The sequence below is a fragment of the Terrapene carolina genome, unplaced genomic scaffold (genome assembly GCF_002925995.2).
Source record: "Terrapene carolina triunguis isolate 2854851 unplaced genomic scaffold, T_m_triunguis-2.0 Scaffold21, whole genome shotgun sequence".
Taxonomy (NCBI): Eukaryota; Metazoa; Chordata; order Testudines; family Emydidae; genus Terrapene; species Terrapene triunguis.
In genome coordinates, this window is record NW_020664372.1 from 43,083,069 (window position 1) to 43,105,800 (window position 22,732).

Here is a 22,732-nt window from a genome sequence, read left to right on the forward strand (position 1 = left end):
TGTGACTTCTGCAGATGCACACTTGCTGCTGGATATAGCTGGAGTTCGGGTGGGAGCTCCTGCTTTAGAATCTTCTCACTTCCTACTTGGGTCAAAACTAGAGGAAATTGAGGAAACATGCTAGGACATGTCAGTGGCTCTTGTCCACAGCATGCAAATACAGAGCTGGTGACAGGCTGTCTTGTAAATGGTTCAGTCTAGTTATCAAAAAGTAGTGGAACACAGTATATGAAAGAATGGTTGGTGAACTCAAAGATCTAGCTGTCAGTCTGGACTCTACAATCCAGGAATTCCAAGGTTTTCTTGTATTCCCCTCCTGCATTTCTAAAGTTCCTTTTTCAGAAATTCATACCTCTAGCTTTGTCCAGAGGCAGCAAGAACAGCTGATATTAATGCCCTTCTTGTCTGCTTTTCTGCTCTTGCTGGGGAAGCATTGAGTAGCAGAGGTAGTCTCCCTTCTCTATGTTGTACAAGCAGTTGTAGGAGAGATTACTCTGCAGAGAGCACACCATGAGCGAAAACAAAATCAAGTGTATCTTTTGCTGCCTTTTGCAGCTCTTACCCCCAGGAAGCACTAAGAACATACTTGATTCACTGCTGGCAAAGGGCATTATCGAAGTGTAGGAGTGAACTTGATCTGCAAGCGCAACACACACAGCTTTGGAGGAGCCAATGTGCCTAGTATTGCTGTCTAGTGACTGACAGGAAGAGCAGCATTACCAGACTAGAGGTGTAGCCGTTGCCGCCAAGCCTGTTGCTAGCAAACTTTATCACAGCTGGCTTTCAAAAGAAAGTTTACACTCAATAGGTGTTTTTGCACAGTGTTCTTCTAGAGAGCAAACCTCCATATAGGTGACCTGCACTAATATAGTTCCACTGCTCTGAAAACAACAGCCTGCAATGGAAGGTGTTTCATGTGCAGTGGGGTTCCCGCTCATAAAGCCCACGTGCCCAGAATGAAAATTGCCTTGAAGCCATTATGGCCAAACAGACCTATACATATGCAAATCTGCAGAGCCTGGAGCATAGAAATACAATAGACAGTTTTTGAAAAAAGCATTATTTATTTTAAAGTACAACCCAAAGTTGTATCTGTAAGAAATGCACGGGGTATCTTGTTTTTTTCACAAGTCTTGGCTATGTGCATTTCAGTTCAACTTAAAAATGCATTCAGGTTTACAAATGTACAAACAGCACAGAAAGTGTACACAGTCTTAACAGAATGAATTCTCTTACATTCAGCCATTTTTGCTCTTAATGTTTTTACATTCTTAGAACCTGTTAACAAAGACAGCCTTATTTTAAAAAAATACTCTGCATTTTTAGCACAAGGTGCTTTTTTAAAAAATTAGATCTTGGAGCATAATACTGGGAAAAAAATTAAAAACCAAAAAACTGGTACTTTGATAAAATTGCTGCATGCTGGGACCATTTTCTAATTCAAATTGTCTCCCAAATAAAGAATGGCAGATGATAAAATATGAAACCAATGAAAATTGTTCCGATTTACAAATCTTAGCTGAAGTTTGGTTTGTCACCACACTGACTTTTTCAAGCTTAACTGCGATCTCACACTATCATAATTGCAAGGTAGACTTTAAAAGGAGAAAGTGATGAAAGCATGACTGATTCATAACTTTGTTGCAAAAAGGGAAGAAAAAAAGCAATGGTAATAGCCTGAAAATGATGTTTCAAAAATGGCATATTCAGAATTGGATCATGATCTGGATAAAAGTCCCTTTGTATAGCCTAATTTCAGTTTTCATGAGTATAGTGAGTGTTAGACCAAGGATCTGAGCTTCTTCTTCCGATTGTAGGGCTCCAAATTCGCCAGGGATTATAGGTCTGTCCCATGTCTTCAGCCGGGTTAGTAACACTGGCAACAGTAGATGGAGGAGGAGCGGGGGAGTTTTCACTACCCATGAGATCAATACCAGATAACGTATTTGCCGGAGTGGTGAAGGGAAGGGTGCTGTTGAGGTTACTTGACCAAATAGAACTGCTGAATGGAGTGGTGGTAGACCACAGGCTACTGGGATTGCCAAGGATCGACTGCAGTACAAACAAATTGTTGGTTAGTTATAAACCTGTTAATACAGCATTAGTCTTAGTCATTGCTCTGTGTCTGGCAGCTTTCAAACTAATGTTTCCTTTAGCTCAGACACGTTTAGTTATGAAATTGTCAGATGCACTGGACTTCAACATTACCCGAGCTTTCTAATGCTTAGATAAAAGCCTGATACGTTTCCGTATGTTAAACAATTACATACCAATGAATTCTGCATTTGAGGGCAAAAATTAAAACTCATTTTGGAAAATTAAGTAGTAACAACCTGGATTTTGAATCTCAAGATTTTCACCTTGAATATTGAAACTTCGTTTCTGCAAATTTTTTCCCCCCAGGAATGGAGGAGTCATCCCTGCTCCTATGTGAAACTAACTATGCACCAGCAAAAGGGAACTACCGAGAAGTGATTTAGGTAGTAGTTGCAGAGGATGCTGAAGTGTTATCAAAGTGACACTCTTATAATCTCTCCTATGTCACTAAAATGGTAAGTTAAACAAAACAGTTAAGGTTTAGCAACAAAACGTGTGCATTACACCACCTAAACTCTTATATGAGGTAAACACTGCATTGAAATGGGGAGGAAACTGTACACAAACTAATTTCCCTGTACACTATAAGAACTAACCGTAGCAAGAGAAAAGTGTGTCATGACACAGTTCAACAAAAACCCTTCCCCATTGCTATCCTGAATGTCGGTCTTCATACTAAATGAGTAAAATATGGAGTGTGAAGATGAGAGTGTGGAGCTACCACTATCTGTCTGAATGTAGAATCTATTCTTCTTTCTAGCTAGCTAGCTATATGACCTGGGTGGTTAAAGTCAATGGTCAGCAAAGAATCTACCCTTCAGTTTCCGATTTCTTTCTCTGTGTTTATGGCCTTTGTTTTTAAGCTGCAGCGTTAGGAAAATCTTCAAGAGTGGGTATGAAAACATCATGTGTCTTGGACTGCAGTGATTTAGAGGTTGGGATGATATTGGGGCTACTAAGCAGAATCAAGATCTGCCAAATGTCACCTTGGCTGTTCTTAATTGTGCATGAAAGCGGAAGGAGTAGCTTTACAGGTGATAGAGCTAATGCTCCTGGCTTTCGGTGCAGGATAGATAGCAGCACTACGGGTGTGTATGTGCAATGCTGGAAGTGCTTGGGTACCAAACAAGTGATTTTATAAAAATTCCAGGTGCTTCCACCATTGCTGTAAGACCGGCCCTAAGACAAGTATTTTGTGTAAAGCAATATACAGTGATCTATCTGCAGGTGAGCTGATCTTTTTCATTGGTTTTTACAGCACCCATATGATTTTAATAGTTTTCTTTTTTTATTCAACAGCTATTTTATTTTGACTATGTTCTTCCTTGTCAACCCTTCACTTGAAGATTGGATGAACTTTCAGCAGCACTCAATTAAAAAAGATTATATAGCCTGTGTACTTACTGCAGTTGTGTGAGTTGGGGAACCTGAATTTGTTGGCCAGGAGGGTACAGGAGCGGTAGCCGAAGAGTCCCAGATGGATGAAGGAATGTTACTAACTTCACTCCAGTTTCGCTGCATATCCTGGCCATAAGCAGATCGAGGGAGCCCAAGTTTGCTGAAAACCTCTAAAAAGGAAAACAAACAAACATGAGCACTTCACATTTCCCCTGATATTTTAAACACAATATTATAGTGTAAGAGTTTCTACAGTGTAGTGGATACCAATACAGGGGGAAACAGATAGAAAAATAGAGAAAGCTCATGTATAGATCCTATCTGATGTGCCAGATAGGGGAATATCTGAAAAACTCATCCAGCGCAATCCTGGAAGCTTGCTGTCCACAGCTGACATCTTACTGGAACCAAGATCATACTTAGAGAAAAAGTTACATACACACAGACCTCTTCAGTGCTTTTCGCAGTACTGGATATTAGCTCATTAGTGCCAGGAATCGGGATTCCTTGCCAACATCATTGTGGGGTGGTGGTCAAGTTTATGTCGGGAATTCTTAATGAATAATAAAGAATAAATCCCAGAGATGGAACAGGTTAAGGTGATGAAACAAGGTCTCAGGGATCACATTTGCAGCATTATCTTCTCAGTTACAGCTGAAATAGAACAGGTTTTTTCACTGCTGTAAAAGAATGTCAGAACTGCCATACTGGATAAGACCCACAGTCCATCTTGTCCGGTATCATTTTTGAAAGTGGTCAACACTACATGATTGAGTGGAAGGTGCAAAAATCCCACAGTAGGCAAGTATGATCTCATCTGGTCTCATCCTGATCCCCAATAGCTCAAGACTGATTTAAAACTTGAAGCATGAGGTCTGTATCTGTCCCAAAACACTGTTTCCATTAACTGCTATAACTCTGCATAGTCTTGTTGTCCAAATAAGCTTCCAATCCCATTTTGCCTCAATGACATTTTGTGGCATCAATAATTTAGTAGGATTCAAAGTCCCACAATCTAATTATTAATTGAATGTAAAGGGTTTCTTTTTATCAATTTTGAAATTTCTACCTCTTGTTCTTTTGTTCTGAGACAAGGAGAACAGAAGCTCATTATCTCTCTTCCCTAGAGCAGGTGTTATTTTATACAGTTTTGGCAATCTGAATACTGACACATGTAGTTTAGAAAAAACTTCCCATAGCTAGTTACCTTGCTGTTCATCTCCCAATAGCCTATTAACTAGTATTTTTGGAAGCAGCATTTCCTGTCACTCAAAAGAAGCACCATACTACCACATGAGAAGTCAATCCAACACAGCAAGACCCAATGGCATAAATCCGAGACCTCATAAAGCTTCACAGCAGAAAACCGTTTGAAATTGTCAGCTTCAAATAAGAGTATAATCTCAGCCTACTTTCTATTCCTAACCAAGTGAAGCAACAAACATCTGTTGTCTTTCTTTGTCCACTTTAGGACAGTCAAAACCAGAATGTTACTGACGCTACAGTTTCAGCACATAAGTAATATCAAAATAAGTTGCTATTTCTTCTGGGCTTAGATATTAGACCATCGGCTCTCAACCGTTCCAGACTACTGTACCCCTTCAGGAATCTGATTTATCTTACTTCTTCAGATGCAAGATGACTTGCATCTGAAGAAGTGAGGTTCTTACCCACGAAAGCTTATGCTCCCAATACTTCTGTTAGTCTCAAAGGTGCCACAGGACCCCTGTTGCTTTTTACAGATTCAGACTAACACGGCTACCCCTCTGATACCTGATTTATCTTGTGTACCCCAAGTTTCACCTCACTTAAAAACTACTTGGTTACAAAATCAGACAAAAAAATACAAAAAAGTGTCACAGCCACACTATTACTGAAAATTTTCTTACTTTCTCATTTATCCCATATAATTATAAAAAATCAATTGGACTATAAATATTTTATTTATATTTCTGTGTATAGTATATAGAGCAGTATAAACAAATCACTGTATGAAATTTTCGTTTGTACTGACGTCGCTTGTGCTTTTTATGTAGCTTGTTGTAAAACTAGGCAAATATCCAGATGAGTTGATGTACCCCCTGGAAGACCTCTGTGTACCCCTTGGATTATGCATACCCCTGGTTGAGAACCATTGTATAGACCATTCCTTCCCCTTAAACAAAAAAACTGAAGAACTATTTTTATTTTTCCAATATGGAGAAAGGAATGAAGAATTTTTCACACTCCACTACTTATTATTTACTAATTTTAGTGTTAAAAAGCTCACCTCCAGTTAAGTTGAAAGAATTTCCAAATGCTGAGAATGAATTGAGGGGTGTGAAGTCAGGGCTGCTAGGGTTGCTGATGGGACTCCACAAACCAGAACTAAACATACAGGGGGAGGAACAATACACAAAAGTTAACACTGAAATTGTATCACTAATGATAACAACTTAGTGCTATACATATAAACATTGTGTGGAACAAACAGATATATTGTTAGGAAGTACAAGTTGAAATAGGAGACCACGTGTAAAGAGAACTGAAGTGACCAAGTATTTTAAATATAGGTTTTTTTAAATTTTAACTCATCATTATTGCACTCAGTTAATTTAGATTTCTCTTATTTGGCCCTAAGTATTTCAGTTAGCCTTTTTGCTTACTTTTCTGTTGGCACCTGTCTTATGAGAGATAAACCTCTCTGGAAATAGAGCAGATTAGTTAATTGCTGATACAGTTATAACAAGTGCACGTTTGACAATAGCTCTTCCGCTCAATTTCTCAGAAGTTTTTGGTGTCACAATCTAGGAGAAATTCTCTGCCAGCCAGTGAAGTCTAGGTTCTAAATTATTTGAGAGATCCCTTAAAAGAAAGCCATTCAATTACTAAGTTTATAGTTTCTGGATTTAAGTTTATTGAAAAGCAGATAGGTTAACTGGGATCAATAACAAATGGGGGGAGGGAGGGAGAAGCTTGGTCAGAAAAGCAGAAGCCTAGTTGATGTCTAGTTCTTATTCCTTAACAGTTACTAGATGTGTGACAAACATCCTCCCTCAGAGCTCATTTTCTCCCATTGCTCTAATAACAAGGTTGATGTAACATTCATTCCCACTTCACATAGGTCACGCTGCCAACTGGGGAGTATCAGTTAGTCTGACTACACTCTGCTTCTGCCCTCAACATTGGGAAATGCAGTCACCATTCCTGCCCTCAAGGTTAAATTAGGAGAGGAAGAGCGTTGCACTTGGTTCCCCTGCTCTGTGGTCAGAAATTCCACCTATAGGCTACATCAGGTGAACCTAGTGCATGCTTCTCAAGATGCAGAGAAAGCCACGTGGGTTCCCTATTGTTTGGATAGGGACGAAGATAGAGTTGTCTCGCAAAGGGAAAAAAGAGTTAAAGAAAGGATAAGAATCAGATGCCATGAAGGACACTTTCCCCTACTTCCAAGTCACCCATATAGGTCTGAAACTTGGACATGTTAATGATACTCATGTTTAGAAGGTCATCTTCCGATATCCAACTCGGAAATTTTTAATAAAAGAATCCCTTCTAGGAACCAGAATGAGCTCCTCCTAGCCATGCAGAGAATGCCTCTGTTGACTTCATGTGTATTCCCTAGGGTTTTTATACGGGTGGTGAGGGGATGGGGGGGGATGGTTACTAGAAGTGTATTAGTTACCTGTCAGAGCCATCGCTGTCAACAGGTGTGTGAGAAATGCTGATATTGCCAGAAACATCTGCTTTATTTGGTGAAACCTTTGCTAATCCACTACCACCTGCAACAATGAATTCAAATTAAGTAAAGCAATGAACATCATTCAACATTGTCTTCCAAAACAGTTTCATTACCTGGGCTCTTGTCGTAACCTGCAGCTACAGCAGCAAAGGTGGGATTTCCGTTCCTGCCAGGGAGAGAGGCTGCCTTTGCCAACTTGTGTTTGATACCGTTAAAGGGCTTGCTTTTTGTTTCACTGGGTGGGGGAAAAAAGGTAAAATGTTGGGATTCAGCACATTACTACAAAAGGAAGTTCTCAGGACTAGTATTTAACTGGCTTTGCAATTATATAAAGTTATTACAGAAATAGCTTACTGACCTTTTTGACCAGAATACAATACCGCACTAGCTCCCCAAAGCCCAGTTTTTAATTATCCTGTTGACATTTAGATCTGTGACTAGAACAACCAGATGTCAATAATTTGACTACATAATCAAACAAAGGAATTACTATTGAGTGATTACAAACACAGAGGCTCCAAGCAGCAGCATTGCTGAGATCTAGAGAAAATACATTAGTTTTCTTAATCTGGAAGAAAAGTTTGGATAGGCAGGACCTAGAAAATAAAGGCAAGAAGGGTTGAATTCCTACAGGATATGGAGGACCCCCTTGGAGGATGAATTAGTTAGGATGTGGGGTGGGGGACAAAGGTAGGTGAATGGAAAAATTACTTGTAATATACAGGTTGCAAAAGATCATCAGATTTGGGTCCATGCTTCTAGCTTTGATGGAGTAAACTTTCTGTAGCTTAGAATTCTAAACCTAATGGTTCCAGCAGGAGGTGTCATGTTCTGCCCCACAATGCAACCATTTCTAAATCCTAGTGCCTCCTGCCATTAGCTGCTTTGTAAGCAAAAGGTGGAAATGTACAGATTTTGAAAAATCAAATGGATTACAGAATTTTGGGCTCTGAAGGGAGGTGCTCAGTGGAGCAATGATCTAATATATCCTTCTGTCTTCAGCAAACGTTACAAGGGAAGTAATTTAATTTTCAAAAGATGCCAGCTGAAATAGGTCCCCACTCTTGGAGACTTAATTTCCAGAGTATTTATCTCAAAAAATTTTTAGAAGTAAACATACCTGTATGAACAGAAAAGTGACAAGTACAAGCAGAAGCAAATATACTGCAAGGTAGCAATGAGCTTTATTCAGATGAACCTATCTTAGAAGTTACTTAATGAAGGGATAAAATACATCAAGAGAGAGAAAGTTATACCAGAAAATAAAGCTACTGTGGAGTGGGAGACCTGGAGCACTGCTAGTTCAGAGAATTCCTATAGCACTGCTGGGCTAAGTTTACAAGCTTGTGGTGACATAGGCCATGCAGTAACACCTCATAGAAGCACGCAAGTAACTTCATGTGGCTGTCCTCCAAATCTCATGGTTAAATGATTACCAGATGCTGGGGGCATGTGATACACTCCTCTCTGACTAACCCAGGGGTCGGCAACCTTTGGCACGCGGCTCGCGAGGGTAAGCCCCCTGGTGGGCTGGGCCGGTTTGTTTACCTGCCACGTCCGCAGGTTCGGCCAATCGCGACTCCCACTGGCGGCAGGAAGCGGCGGCCAGCACACCCCTCGGTCTGCGCCGCTCCCTGCCACCCCCATTGGCCTGGAGAGGCGAACCGCAGCCAGTGGGAGCCACGATCGGCCGAACCTGCGGACGTGGCAAGAAAACAAACCGGCCTGGCTCGCCAGGGTGCTTACCCTGGCAAGCCGCATGCCAAAGGTTGCTGATCCCTGGACTAACCATAGCACATATCTATAAAGTTACAAGTCTAAGGAACAAAAATATGAGATGCAGCCAGCCATTTGACATGGCTCTTGGAAACAGCATAACCTAGTGTATCAGGTTAAAATGAAACAGAAAACTTAAAGCCCTTTCTAAGGGTTTTTAGGTTTCACTACAGATGAAAACTTCAGGACCTGTTTATGTTTAGTTTTCGTAGAAGAGCCTTGCTGGGAAGGCATAAAGGCAGAGAAAGAAAGTTGGCTGGATAACTGATTTAATTAAGGTGGAATTTAAGCACTGCCTTTGAAAGGAATTTAGGTGCCTGAACATCCGAAGTATCCAGTGACTCAAGGGGATGTTTTAGTAGCTTCCTAAATACCACGTTAATATCTTACAACACCTGGGACTTTTTAGTGGGAGGTTTTAAATGCAATGAAGTCCCTCACGAGACTGATGACTTTGGGCTGCAGAGAAACTGATCTATTTTCTATATGGCTATGAAGTTGAAATGGCTGTGAAATGTATTTTACAGATGAGATCTGTAGCACACACCAAGACAGGAGAAGAAAGTCAAACAGGTTCTCTCTCCTTTCATTGGTTTGCTTTTCTGGAAGACTCCTGAGCAGACAGAACTTCAGACACATGGTTAGGCACATCTCTAGCCCCTTAAGAGCCATGCTATCCTGATCTGGGCTGTAGTAAGGTTCAGAGTTTAAATGTAACAAGCCAGTTTCTCTCTTTCATGAGCTGGTCGGGTCCTTTACTACTACAGTTAATGAGGGAAACGTGTACATCAACCCCCCAACTTCCAGTAGGCACAGAAGACTTTTATTCTCCGTGTGCTTCACTCAATGCCATGTGCAGAAAACTAGTAACTTTGCAGAGAGGCAAAGTGAACAAATTTATCCTAGGTACACACCACTCAAGGAGAGATTATTTTCCTTGTACAGTTCCTGGAGTTCTTCTTGAGGTGTGCACGCACCTTCAGAGATTTTTGGTGTCAGTGCCCATTTGGCCCCTGCATATGCCCCACAGATCCTTGTTCCCAAAAACTTCCCTCAGTTCCTTCTCCACTGCAAAGCCCCAAGAAGGTGACTCCAAAGCAGAGTGGAAAGAGAGCAGGTAGTGAAGCACCCACAGGGACACCCATATCAAAGAACTCCAGTAACCTCTCAGAGTCGTGTTGCTATGTGTGCTCCACTTGAGGTGACTCCTTAATAGTACCCCCTGAAGAACATGGGGGCTTTGGAACTCAGTCTAAGGCTGCCTACAGGACTGCAGAGCCAAAGCCAGCATCTGCCCAGGAAGCATCGACCAATGTATAATGTCTTGAGGAAGTGTGGGTCCAAGCCCATGCAGCAACCTTGCATATTTCTGTAAAAGGACATGTCCTTTAGCAGGGCCACAGACATGCAATACAATCTGGTAGAATGAGCGATGACCTTAAGCAGGCAGAGTATATTAGCAAGTGCATAACAAAAGAGTACGCAACCAGAAACTTAGAAAGCATCTAGGTAATTACTGGAACCCCTTTAGCTCTGTTGGCAATAAAAACAAAATCGCAGGGAAGATCAACAAGATCTAGCTTTGTCCAGATAGACAGTCAATGCTCTCCCAACATCTAAGGTACAAAGACCAACTTCCTGTCTTGACTGATGAGGCTTGTGATAGACTACTGGGAAATGAATTAATTCATTGATATGAAAATCTTAAGTAATCTTGGGTAAAAAGTGTGGATATGGTCAAAGAGAAACTTTATCTTTGACAAAGATGGAAACAGTTGACCCTCCATATAAAGCTCACAGTTTCTCCAGCCTTTTGGGCAGAGATAATAACCACGAGGAATGCGGTTTTCATGGAGAGGTTCAGAATTGAACAGGTTGCTAATGATTCAAAGTATGGCTTCACCAAAGCATTGAGAACTAACTTTAAGTCCCAGGTGGGAGTAGAGTGTCTAACATTCGGGAAGAGGTCTAATAGATCCTTTATAAATCTCAACATTGCAGAGTAAGCAAATACCGAGAAGGCTTGTATGGGAGAATGGAATGCTGTGATGGCAGCTATGTGAATTTTAATGGAACCCAAAGAAAGGCCTTCTTTCTTCAGAATGAATCAACAGGAGACAAACTATGGTGAGTATACCAGTGCTAAAACCTTTTCTATTTCTGAAAGCAAGATAAGTTTTTCTGGTAGTAGACATTCAGCAGAACCTCCTAAACTTCTGTGGTACAAGAAAGTACAGCTTTGAGAAACATCAAGATCAGTGGTTCTCAAACTAGAGCCATCGCTTGTTCAGGGAAAGCACCTGGCGGGCTGGGCCAGTTTGTTTACCTGCCGCGTCCGCAGGTTCGGCCGATTGCGGCTCCCACTGGCCATTTGGAGATGAGCTCTGGCTGTGGTGGGGTCAAGAACGGCCCCTATAAACTCTATCCTTTGTAAAGGTAGGAAGGAGGACTTCATGAAGATGAGCTGGAGACCAAGACTGTTGAACAGTCGTAGCCCTGAAACTGCCAATTTGACATCTGTGTAGAAGTGTCCCTTGATAAGCCAATTGTTGAGGCCAGGGAAGACCATTACTCCCCACCGATGAAGTTGTGCAGCCACCATTTCCATGACTTTTGTGAACAGCCTGGGAGCGGTAGCTAATCTGAAAGAAAGGACATGATATTGGTAGTGGTTCTGCCTCACCATGAAACATCTCCGAACTGTCAAGGTCACAAAGCAGTCCCCTGGTCCAGAGACGGAATGATGGCTGAGCGTCATCATCTTTAATTTCTATACCTTGACAAAGGTATTCTGCATCTGTAGATCTAAAAATCAGTCTCCGTTTGCCTCTCTTTTTGGTAACCAAGAAGTCCTTGGAATAAAGCCCTCTTCTCTTGTGTTGGGTGGGAACTAGTTCCATTGCTCCTAAACAGAAAAGGGACTGAACCTCTTGCTTCAGAAGAGGTTTGTGAGAGGGGTCCCTGAAAAGGGACAGAGAAGAGGGTGGCAAGGGGGCATGGAGCAGAAATGAATGGTGTATCCTAAAGTTATAACCTCCAAAACCATCTGTTGGAGCTAATCTGTTCTCATGAGGTATGAAAATGGAAAACAGAATCCCCATAATATGGAAAGTTTGATGGGGTAAGATGGTGCAACAACAGGTCTGGATTGCAGGAGTGTTCATGGCTCTCAACAGAAAACTTAAAAGGAACGTTGGCCTTTGTCGACTGCTGAGTCGAGGTTGCTGTAGCAGATGAAGATCTTCCCTTTTGAAAGCTGGGCTTTTTTCTAGGTGGTTCTGATGGTCTATGGAAAGTGGAGAACTGAAAAGGATGTGATCTGCACTATCTGATATAGACAAAACCTTTTATTTACAGGTGGACATATGCCCAGCGAACAAAGACGAGCTCTGTATTCCTTCAAAGTACGCAGCAAATCATCTGTGGTGTCCCTGAATAACTTTAGACCATTGAAAAGGAGGTCCCCTTACCACGTTCTGGACTTCACACGGAAATCCTGAGGATTGGAGCCATGATGCCTTGCACATTACTACAGCTGTAGCAGTAGAAAGAGCTGCTGTATCAGCCGCCAGAGAAGCTTGCAGGGCTATTTTAGCCAAGAGCTACCCTTCTGCAATGATGGCTTGAAACTGCTCTTGTGGTAGATGTTCAATAAGAGCTAACTGTTGTATAATTAATGTGATTGTATTTTTCCAGAATCGCCTGTGCCCCAAAAGGTCCAAATACTTGTGATCCTTGTCATGGGGAGTAGTCTTTGCCCATGCCTGAAAGAAGAACTCAGCAGAGGTGGAGTAGGGGTGTGGGCAGGGGAAATAAAAACTGCCATCCCCCAGCTACCTTTTGTTTTAATACCTTTTATTTGGTCTTTTAGTTGTTGGGGATGGGGCAGTAGTAGCAGGAGTCTGACAGATGGACTGGGTAGGTTCTATAAAACAGGGAGGGCTCCCATGCTGATGACCATGTATGCAATATCTCAAACAATTTGTGCCGTATTTTCTGCACTACTTCTAATAGGAACGATCAGATCTTGAAACTGTCTGAAATAGTCAACATGAAATGACAGCTTCATTCAAAGAGAAAGAAGAAATATTAGACTGTGGAGTAGCTTCCTTGTCAGGTCTTCTTCCTGGTCCTCGAATGTGTCATCCTGTCTTGGAGATTGTTGAGGAGGAACAGAAGCCCTCCACACAGCTAAAGTTTGTCATCCATGTTCTCATCCTAATTACTGCAACAACTCTCTCTCTGGCCTTGAAAAAATACAGTCTTGCCCTACTGATATCCATTCAGAAGGCTGCTCAAAGATAATATTAAGGGCCTGTTGCTTTGATCATGTCACCCTTCTCTTTGAATCTCTCCAGTGACTCCGCCTGTTCATTCACATCAAACCTAAGCTTCCTGTCTTCATTTACAAGGGTCTTCAGAGCCTATTCCCACCCTACTACCTATGACCTCTCATTCAGTATTGAAATGTTGACTCCTGCCTCCAGTTAGCAACTACCTCCAAACTCCACTGGCCACTTACTACATCTTCAGACACTCCTTTGTGCTTTCTTCCACTTGGAGGAGCTCCCTGTAAACATCTGAAAAGCTACCTCATCATTATCCTCCTTCAAACTCTCCTTTGACATGATGCCTACAAAAAATGTAAGAGTTAGTTGGTTGATGTGTAGAGCCCACTGCCAATCAGGCTGACCACTGTGGTACCACTGTGTTCTTGTACTCGCCACTCTGTCTCTCTGTATTCATTTGCTATCTCATCTTATACTTAGGCTGTGCAAGGCAGGGACAGTCTTTGTTTTGTGTCTGTACAGCACCTAGCACAATGGAGTCCTGGTCCATGACTAGTACTCCTAGGCATATGATAATAATTATTTTTTTTTAATTAACTACTCAGAATTACAACTTCTAGACAAACTAAATTTCAGAATACTGTTAAGCAGAGGACAGCATCGTCCCAGTTCAGTAATTTTAATCCCCACAAAACAAGCATATCTACCCAAACACACTGGAGGAAAATTTAAGAATCATACTGATTAAAGGCCACTGCAAATCCTCACTGAAATTAATGGAAGTCTTTCAATTGATTTCAATGGGCACTGGATAAGGCCTTGAGTGCTCTTAAACGAGCAGATGACTGAGCCAGTGCTGACTTGAAAAATTTAACAAGCCTATTCTCTAGTTTTGCTACTCTAAGCTGGTAAGAAAGACTGTTGATATGCAGCCATATTTTAGCCATCAAATGTGGAGAAAAATCAAGTTACATGAAATCTGAGCAGAAAGGTCATACTTAAAAGATTAACTATGTTCTATAACATTACCTCAGTATTTTACTGTTCCCTGGATATATAGGGAATACCGCAAATATTGAGGTGAATTTGTATAAGGGAAAAGTAAAAAAATTAAGAGAAGTCACTGTATTTTAATGTTACTTAGTCTCAGTCTACAACAGTAGGGATAGAGGAGCTAACTTTAGCTGCTGGATTTTTAAATTTTATTTGTAAATATATATGATTTTCTTTCAGTAAAGATTATTAACTGTGCCCAGGAAGTAAAATATGTATATTTTTATACTTTAGGGCAGTAAGTTTTTCCAATTATAAGGAGGAATATTGAGATTACACCACTTAGTAGCAACAGAAAAAAAAATTTATCAAAAGAAAATGCAGGCAGGAATCAATTTTTCATGGCTACATTGCTATCAGCATCAATGGGGAAATATAGCTTTATGGGAAAATGCAACACCATTCTAGCTTATGTTTACCATTTCCCCTATATGCTTATAAGAGCCTACTGCAGAACAGCACCAATCAGCAGAATCAGCTAATTCCATATAATCTATGCTTTTAAAAACCGCTTATGTGCAATTGTAGACATTTGATAATCAGATGGTTAGGACATATAGGCGATTAAGAAGTATATTTCTATTTTTTTCCACTAAATGTAGAGTTAAGATGAGCAGGAATTTTTATATCAGATTCCCAGTTATCTGTGTTACATGGAGGATCCCGAGCTTTTAAAAGCACTGCACAGATTTGAGATAATGTTTCTACTATGATATGCACGAAATATTATTTCTTCTAAGTTTGATAAATGAGTGATCATTAAAGTACCAGTGTCCTGTAAATGGATGACTCTGGAAGTAATAAAATGATAGTATATCTATAACTATATTGTGTTCTTACTGGATAAAAGGAGTATATGCCATCATTCTTTTCAATAAACTGGGTAAAGCTAGTAAAACCAGGAAGATGTCAGGCCAGGTCTACACTGTAAACTTATATCAGTATAATGGCGTTGCTCAGGGGTGTGGATTTTTCACACCCCTGAGCAACGCACTTATACTGACCTAACCCCTAGTGTAGACAGCGCTATGTTGACAACAGGGCTTCTCCCATCGACACAGCTACTGCCTCCGGCGGATGTGGACTAACTCTGCCAACTCTGACTGCTCTCCTATCGGCAAGGCAGTCTTCACTGAAGTGCTACAGCGGCGCAGCTGCACCAGTGCTGCTGCGCCGCTATAGCGGTTAAGCATAGACCTGCCCTCGGTTTCCTACAAAGATAAACAACAGACGTTAACCCCAAGGGCAACCACAGATTATCACAACAGGGAGATAAATAGGGACGACAATGGAAGTTTAAGAATTTCGGAACTTCTTGCTGAACAGACTGACACAACTGGATTTTTTGAAGAAGTCAACGGGATAATTTTCAGCCAGCATTGCAGTGGCTAACTGGAGCATATATTAAGATTACTCAAACCTTAACTGGAAAAAATCAATCATTGCTTATCACCTTACAGTGAATCAATACATTTTGCCCAACAGTACTCAAACAGCTTAAAATGCAAGTGTCAGAGGAATTCAGTTGTTATATCAATTTCAGCTTCTCAAAAGCAGCAGCAGTAAAATCATGGATACAGAGGTCTCAGCAGCAGCATTTCAACCTCAAGCAGTGGTCTATGATGACATTTTCCCAATCTGCCACGTTGAAGAATCAAAGTTAAGAAACCCCAACCCATTGCAAAATTACAGGAGTGGTACATATTCAAGAACAAATTCAGAGCATTTTAAATCAAGAACCATAGACACTTATGTGGGAAATGGAAAGAGTATTAAAAGGGAGAGAAAACACATTAAGAAATATACTTTAGGGAAATATACTGGCAGGGGGATGACTTAGATAACCTGACAGCTCTTTTTCCACCTCTAATTTGTACGTTTCTATGAGCTTCACATAATTGCAAAAAGACTGAAAACTTGCTTAACACGAAGTAGAGATTTCAACTTACTTGCTGCAACTGCTGTTCACAATACTACTATAAGTGCTCCGTGGCACAAAAGCTAGAGATGCAGGGGGTGGAGACAGAGAGGCAGGAGTTGGTGAGGTCTGTCGTTGTTTCAAGAAAGCATCTGCGTTGAGGGTTTGCAGAGACAGTTTATAAAGGTTGTCGGTAGCTGGGAAACCAAGCAAAAAAGGTCTTATAGTATTCATTTCACCACATGGGCCACTCTTAAGGAGGTTTGTCATCCTTTCTGAAGTACTGTAGCTCCTGCTCAAATTCTCAGAAATTTTTACATTCAAATATATTCATGTAACAATATTTATGTATGAAATATTCATATATCAAATTTTCATAGAAAGAAAATGGAGAATTAAGTGAAATGAATATCAACCAATATAATGTCACAAAAAGCGGGGCTGAGGAAAGCTGTCTTGGAGTTGTACTAGTGACAGAACTTCAGCAAAAACTAATTTTATTATAGCCTGTAATTTTCTGCTAATAAACTATCAAATCGTGGTAGTGGCCTTCCACCACAGAGTCTGTGTAGATTTCAGTCAGGTGAAAAAGCTGTTTATCGTTTTTGCTAAAACACCAGGTGAACAAACTTCGGTGAAAATGAAGTTTTCCAACCATTTTGCAAGTCAACCTTTCCCACAGTTCTAGTTCTCAGCGTTTTGTTTAAAAGCTTTGTTTAAAAAAAAAAATCACTTATAGGTTAATAATTAACGCAGAAAAAACATAGCTAGATCCAGAACCAGATTTAGTCTACAACAGATTTCTGAATTGTCAACAAAAAAATTGATGCACACTGCAGCACAGGAAGCCCATACTGATATAGTTGCTAATTAAAATTGCTGCAGGACTGCACATCAGACCTATATAGGAATGTCTTTGGCTATATACCTTTGGGATAGTGAACTGGAGCAAAGGCAGCAGGTAGTTTATTTACAAAATGAGTTAAAGCAGGATATTAAAAGCATGGAATGGGTAGAGAAAGGTGTAATCTTTAAACCCACCTCCATTTCCCCAATTAAAAATCTCCTATTTTCCTCCATTGTCTGTAGCCTTAGCATCACACTCGACCATAAACTGTTATTCTACCACATCACCTACATCTGACAATCACCACCTCTACACATCCCTGCCTTAGCTCCACCTCTGCTGTAATTTTCATCCATGCCACTTAGCTCCTATCACACTGACCTTTTCCTATGGTCTTCATTAGTGCCTGCTCGCTCAATGCAGAAGGCTGCTGCTTCTCTCTTACACACCTAGAAAGTGGAACCATGTCCACCCTCCCACGCTCCACCTACCCCAGAACTAGAGCTCCCCATTATCTTTCAATGTTTTGGGGCTGAAACTCTCAGTCCAGGGAAGATGAATATATAGGGGCAGGAAGGCAAAAACCAAAAACAACAAACAAATGCTATTATAATCACTACAAGAGGCATATGTTTACATCCAAAGCAATCTGTTCCAGCAGTGGCAAAGATCTTCCTGAGAAAGTGGAATCAAGCAGGAACTCTGCATTTCACAATTTCCTCCCCTCCACTGTTGGCATAAAGCCAGGTTTGATTGTTTCTCTGGTTTCATGCCCTGCCCTGAAGTATCAGTCATCAGTTGGAACCAAACACAGCCCTTAAAGCCTGACTGCATAACAAATGATTGAGTAGTTCCATCTAATAAATACTCTCTGGTTACTTCAGATATTCTCATTCCCTAGGATATACAAATTGGCTAGTTTTAACCTCAACTGTAATGGACCTGACAAAATGGAGCCCACATTTCAAAAGAATGGTGCATTCTGTTTTCAGACAATTAGCTGTATGAATATTCTCCCCATCATCGCCAATTCTCAGCTTTTGCACAATTCTGCCCATTGCTAAAGAACTGTAGAAAAATCAAGGTTCTACCCCTCATTTTCAGACCTCCACACTACCACTAGATTCTGTCAAAATGGGGGCCCCTACAGAAAAAACAGGAACAGGATTGTGTGAGGAGGGAGGATGGGAAGATTTAAAGAAGAATCACAACAAACAGTCCTTGCTGTTTTGCAGAACACTGTAGCCTCCTGGTGTACAGTAACTGTACTTACAGCTGCCTGCTTTGTGAAGTGGCACCGAGTCCCACTCTGGTGGTGGAGAATCTTTTTCCCCTTCTGAACTGCTGGTATTGCCTAATTCCTGTCCAAAGCCACTGGGGAGAAATTTTGCTAGTGCTGATGGCCTGCTGTCCATTAACTTATTGTTTGGACCTGTACAAAAAAACAGAGCAAGCCATAGCCATTAAGAGATGCACTTCTTTCTCCTTGTGCAGAGATCTAGAAGCTAGAACTCTAAAAACTGAAAATTTAAAAAACCACTTGTGTAATTTAACAAAAATCCTCCAAACCCCAAATATTTGTTTAAGAGTAACTGATATATTGTACCTCTTGTTTTCGGGAGGTTTCTTGATTTGGACCCATTTGTCAGCATGTGCTGAAGAGACATCTTGGATGAAAAGGTTTTGCGCTGTTTGTTTTCCAGTGGGGGAGTATATGGTAACTCCAAGGAACTAAAGTGAAAACATGAACACAGATTTATTCTTGATTGCTGGGTGAAGCGTTGCAGAAGAGTTTCACGTATATACACACCGTGTAGTTTTATACAAGTCTAGTATTCTCTGACTTGCCTCATTACTCCCCTGACTTCAGTCCATCCTGACTGCAGCTGCCAAGATCATCTATTCCTACTGCTCTAAGTCTCCTCTTCTCTTTGAATTTCTGCATTGGCCTTCCTTGTTTATGTCAAGCTTCTCCTCCCATTCAAAGTTCTCCGTAACTGTAACTCTGCCTTTGTCTACATCTCTGCTCTCATCTCCTCCTACACCCCATTGCACTCTCACGCACCCAAATCCCTGGGTGCCTTATCACCCCATCTGTCTCCTCCTTCAAACTCTATCTCTATACCTTTTATGCTGCCATCCCCATAGACCTAGAATGGCCTTTAAACTAACCCACAACTTCAAGAACCCACTGATTTTTTTTCACACTGGAGCTTTCTGATAGTACAAAACTGTCACAGCGAGGTAGGTGATGAGCTGTGATTGCCCCTCTTCTCCTCAGTTCCTTTTTCTATTCTTACTGGCTCAAACATTCCTGCCACTCCCATCATCCCATCTCGACTCTCAGTTAAACATTAAAAAACAACAAAATTGTTGCAAACAATAGCAAGCTCATTTGCCTGTATATTTTATTCTTAATCCCCAACCATTCAGACTGTAAACTCTTCAGGACAGGGGGAGTCTCACCCAACACAATCCTCAGTATGGCCTTTGGATGCAGTCATAACATAAGTGTTTATTAATAAATACCTGTCTATAATTTGGAAAGCAAACAAAATACGATCGTGGTAAAGGAAAGAGGAGACTATATAAAGCAGCATTTTCAGAAGTAGTCTGAAGGAAATCAGTGTATACACACTCTAGATTTCTGCTAGTCTAGTATTTATTTGCCACAACCCTTGCAGGAACACACAAATTAATATTCTGCATTCCATCTATTAAACAATTCAGAGGTGTGGCAGTTGTGATTTTATAAAACTCCCCAGTCAGCAGTGTCAGAAAGAAATGGGTGTAGTAAGACTAAACCTCTGTCGGCACAGATGATGCAGAGGCACAGTAAAAATCATTCTAGCACCAGACAAGAGGAAGAGGTAGCAGTAGCCTTCCCAGGTCACCGATCTGAGAATCTGATCCATAAATTATAAGTAGGGCCCTACCAAATTTCAGTGTTGGAAAAAAATGCATCACAGACTGTGAAATATGATCCTCCCTGTGAAATCTGGCGCCCAGCTGGGGGCTCCTACCCTGCGCAGGGCTCCAGTGCTAGTCCCAGCCCGCGATTCAGACTTCCTCTTCCCCTGCAGGGGCTGCTTCGACCCACCTCTGAGATCTCTCCTAGCTGCAGGAAGCTCCTTGACTCCAGTTGTCAAACACCCCTCCCCTTTCCCTCTCCCCTGTGCGGGCAAGCTGGAGCTGTCACACACACACACACACACACACCCCTACATCCCAGCTGCGGCTCCAGCTGTGACACCCTTATTCACTTCATGCAGAGAGGGCTGCAGCTCCAGCTGCTTTGGTGATGGTACTGGCTTTAGAGGTTGGCACCTGGCCAGCAGCCTCTGCTCTATGGCTGCCCAGCTCTGAAGGCAGAGCCGCCCCTCTCCCCCTCCCCCAGCAGCAGGGTAGAGTGAGGATGGCAATCCCTCGGCCCCCCTACAATAGCCTTGCGACCCCCTGACCCTGACAGTCTTTTGGGTTGAGACCCCAGTTACAACACTGTGAAATTTCAGATGTAAAAATCTAAAAGCGTGAAACTGACTAATTAAAAAAACCCTGGTCCTGAAATTGGCCAAAAGACCATGAATTTGGTAGGGTCCTAATTATAAGACTCAACAGGAAAAATTCTGTGACTATAATTCCACCAAGAGTATCTGATATCAACCACAGGTGTGAACCGTGTACTTTATTACGTAGTTGCAATACTTGATGGAATGTTGGCCATATCAGTTTTTCTACATGAAGTTCGTTACCAAAAGCGTCACATTATTGCAGATCACTGCTGAAGATCTAGCATGTATCTCAATGATGCACAGCATTCCTGTCAGATGTTTACTTACATTTACAAAACAGATATTCTCCAGCATCAGGAAGGAAGACAAGTAAGGTTAGCCGCTGCTACAGGTAGGTTTTTCTGAGCAGGCTGGCAGCCCAAAGACTTGAAGATCACAGAAAGCTCTACCTTCACATTTCCCCTTCAAGCATAAAGCCTTCCTAACTAGGAGGAGATCCTTATAATTATGCTCACCTTGATTTCACATCTGCTGGAATTTCTTTCTTGATATTTGATAGTTTTTTCCCTCTCTGTTTTATTTGGAATATTTCACTTTCATGCTTTTCTGGCATGGCTTGTTTTCCCTTTTGCTTTTCTGGTTCCTACAAAAGCCAACACACGGTAACATAGAAAACATTAAGAACCGTAACTGAAGGATCCTGCTTCAATAAAAACCAGAGAGAGAAAATGGCATCAGCAATTGTGAGCAATTTGCATAATGGATGATAACATTTCACCACTCAATAGTGACCATCCCCCTCCATCCCGAAAGTGATGCCTATCAAAAGGTGGTTGACCTTCTTAGAGGATTTCAGTCTCTGCTTATCCACAGAAATAGTACAGGATGGGCAGCAGCAGTGCAAACTTCCTCAGATTACCCTACTAATGTACTTCAAACCTGATTTTTGGGGGCCATTCTAGGAACATGAGGGTAGTTCCAACTCCATGTTCATTCAGACCTTTGGTGAGACTGTTAAAAAGGATGCTGGTTATGGACTTTGGACGGAGATGGACAACTCAGTTCGTATAAGTCACTGATCAGTCATCAGAGGATGGTAACTTTCTGTCATTGATGACCTGGGCTGCATTTGACAGACGACCCAAAACTGAAATGGTTCCATATCTCAACTAGATAGGATGCTCTTAAGCAAAGAAATAGCAAGTTCAAGCAACTTCACTATTTGAGTTATTTCCTCTCTCTCATTTTACAAACCCTCTGTGCTTTATGACTAAGGTGATATAATTACACTGTCAAATTAATGATTAACCATCTTGCAAAGCAAAAACTGATCAAACCGAATCCTAAATATTTTAACATGTATTTAACCAGTTTTGCTTTCAAAACAGCAGGATTCTAGCTGCAACAAATTCATCACATTAAAAACATGCCTAAATTTGGCTCCGGCTTTCTGTTCTCCCCAATTAGTTTTATTTTGGTTTCATAATGCATGTTTTGAGACAAAACCATTATCATGACCATTTGACCAATATACCAGTGGTTGAGAAGCTGTAGTTGATTCCCTAGCATCATTTGGCCCCGTGAGTGAAACAAGTTAGCGATGTAAGCATGTTCTAATTCTCTGTTCTATGAAGGAAGAATCCCTTTATTTCTCAGAGAGATTTGGAAACAGGCTGCTTATTACTATCCTTGGCATCAGTGAACACAGAATAAGTAGCAGCTCCCACTATAAATGAATGTGTGTCAAAAGCAAAGCTATACTTTCTACTTAGCTGAGCCACTACGTATCTGAGAAGAGTACCCTTCCCTCTCTTTAATGATTCTGTACCTCCTTCAGGAGTGGTTCTGTGTCTGGATTGGAGGTTTCTGTGGTGGTTGAAGAGCTGTCATCATCTGCCAAAGAATCTTTCAGTTCATCCTCCTGTTGCTTTCCCTTTCCTCTTCTCTCCTTTTCCTCCCTCTTCTTCGGTGGTTTAGATTTGCGCTGAAACGGTTTCCCTTTCCCTAGGGAGATAAGGGCAGCTCCAGATTATTAGCAGCTGTGCTCCAAGACTGGGAGTGTTTTGCACCACTTTGTGCACTGAAAAACAATCCATCACTAAGACTCCCAAGCCAGCTGCA

At 41.3% G+C, this 22,732-nt stretch overlaps 2 protein-coding genes across 5 annotated transcripts in view; one reads left to right on the forward strand and one right to left on the reverse strand.

Annotated features, from left to right (window-relative positions):
• Positions 1 to 3,491, forward strand: part of LOC112116055 (inosine-uridine preferring nucleoside hydrolase-like) — a 54,102-nt gene extending 50,611 nt beyond the window's left edge. For both annotated transcript variants that reach the window (XR_002908881.1, XR_002908882.1), the window contains 2 exons: positions 2,404 to 2,552; positions 3,397 to 3,491. The gene's annotated coding sequence lies outside the window, so the exon portion shown is untranslated. The remainder of the gene's footprint in view (positions 1 to 2,403; positions 2,553 to 3,396) is intronic.
• Positions 1,052 to 22,732, reverse strand: part of TMEM131 (transmembrane protein 131) — a 168,681-nt gene continuing 147,000 nt past the window's right edge. For 2 of the 3 annotated variants that reach the window (XM_024213327.2, XM_026648049.1), the window contains exons 32-41: positions 22,440 to 22,615; positions 21,127 to 21,254; positions 18,706 to 18,830; positions 18,373 to 18,531; positions 16,284 to 16,449; positions 7,330 to 7,451; positions 7,160 to 7,256; positions 5,765 to 5,862; positions 3,502 to 3,665; positions 1,052 to 2,052 (exon numbers count right to left, since the gene is read on the reverse strand). In XM_024213327.2, coding sequence (XP_024069095.2) covers positions 1,756 to 2,052; positions 3,502 to 3,665; positions 5,765 to 5,862; positions 7,160 to 7,256; positions 7,330 to 7,451; positions 16,284 to 16,449; positions 18,373 to 18,531; positions 18,706 to 18,830; positions 21,127 to 21,254; positions 22,440 to 22,615 — 1,532 coding nt within the window. In that variant the 3' untranslated portion in view covers positions 1,052 to 1,755. The remainder of the gene's footprint in view (positions 2,053 to 3,501; positions 3,666 to 5,764; positions 5,863 to 7,159; positions 7,257 to 7,329; positions 7,452 to 16,283; positions 16,450 to 18,372; positions 18,532 to 18,705; positions 18,831 to 21,126; positions 21,255 to 22,439; positions 22,616 to 22,732) is intronic. The other variant, XM_026648053.1, reaches the window with a different exon arrangement.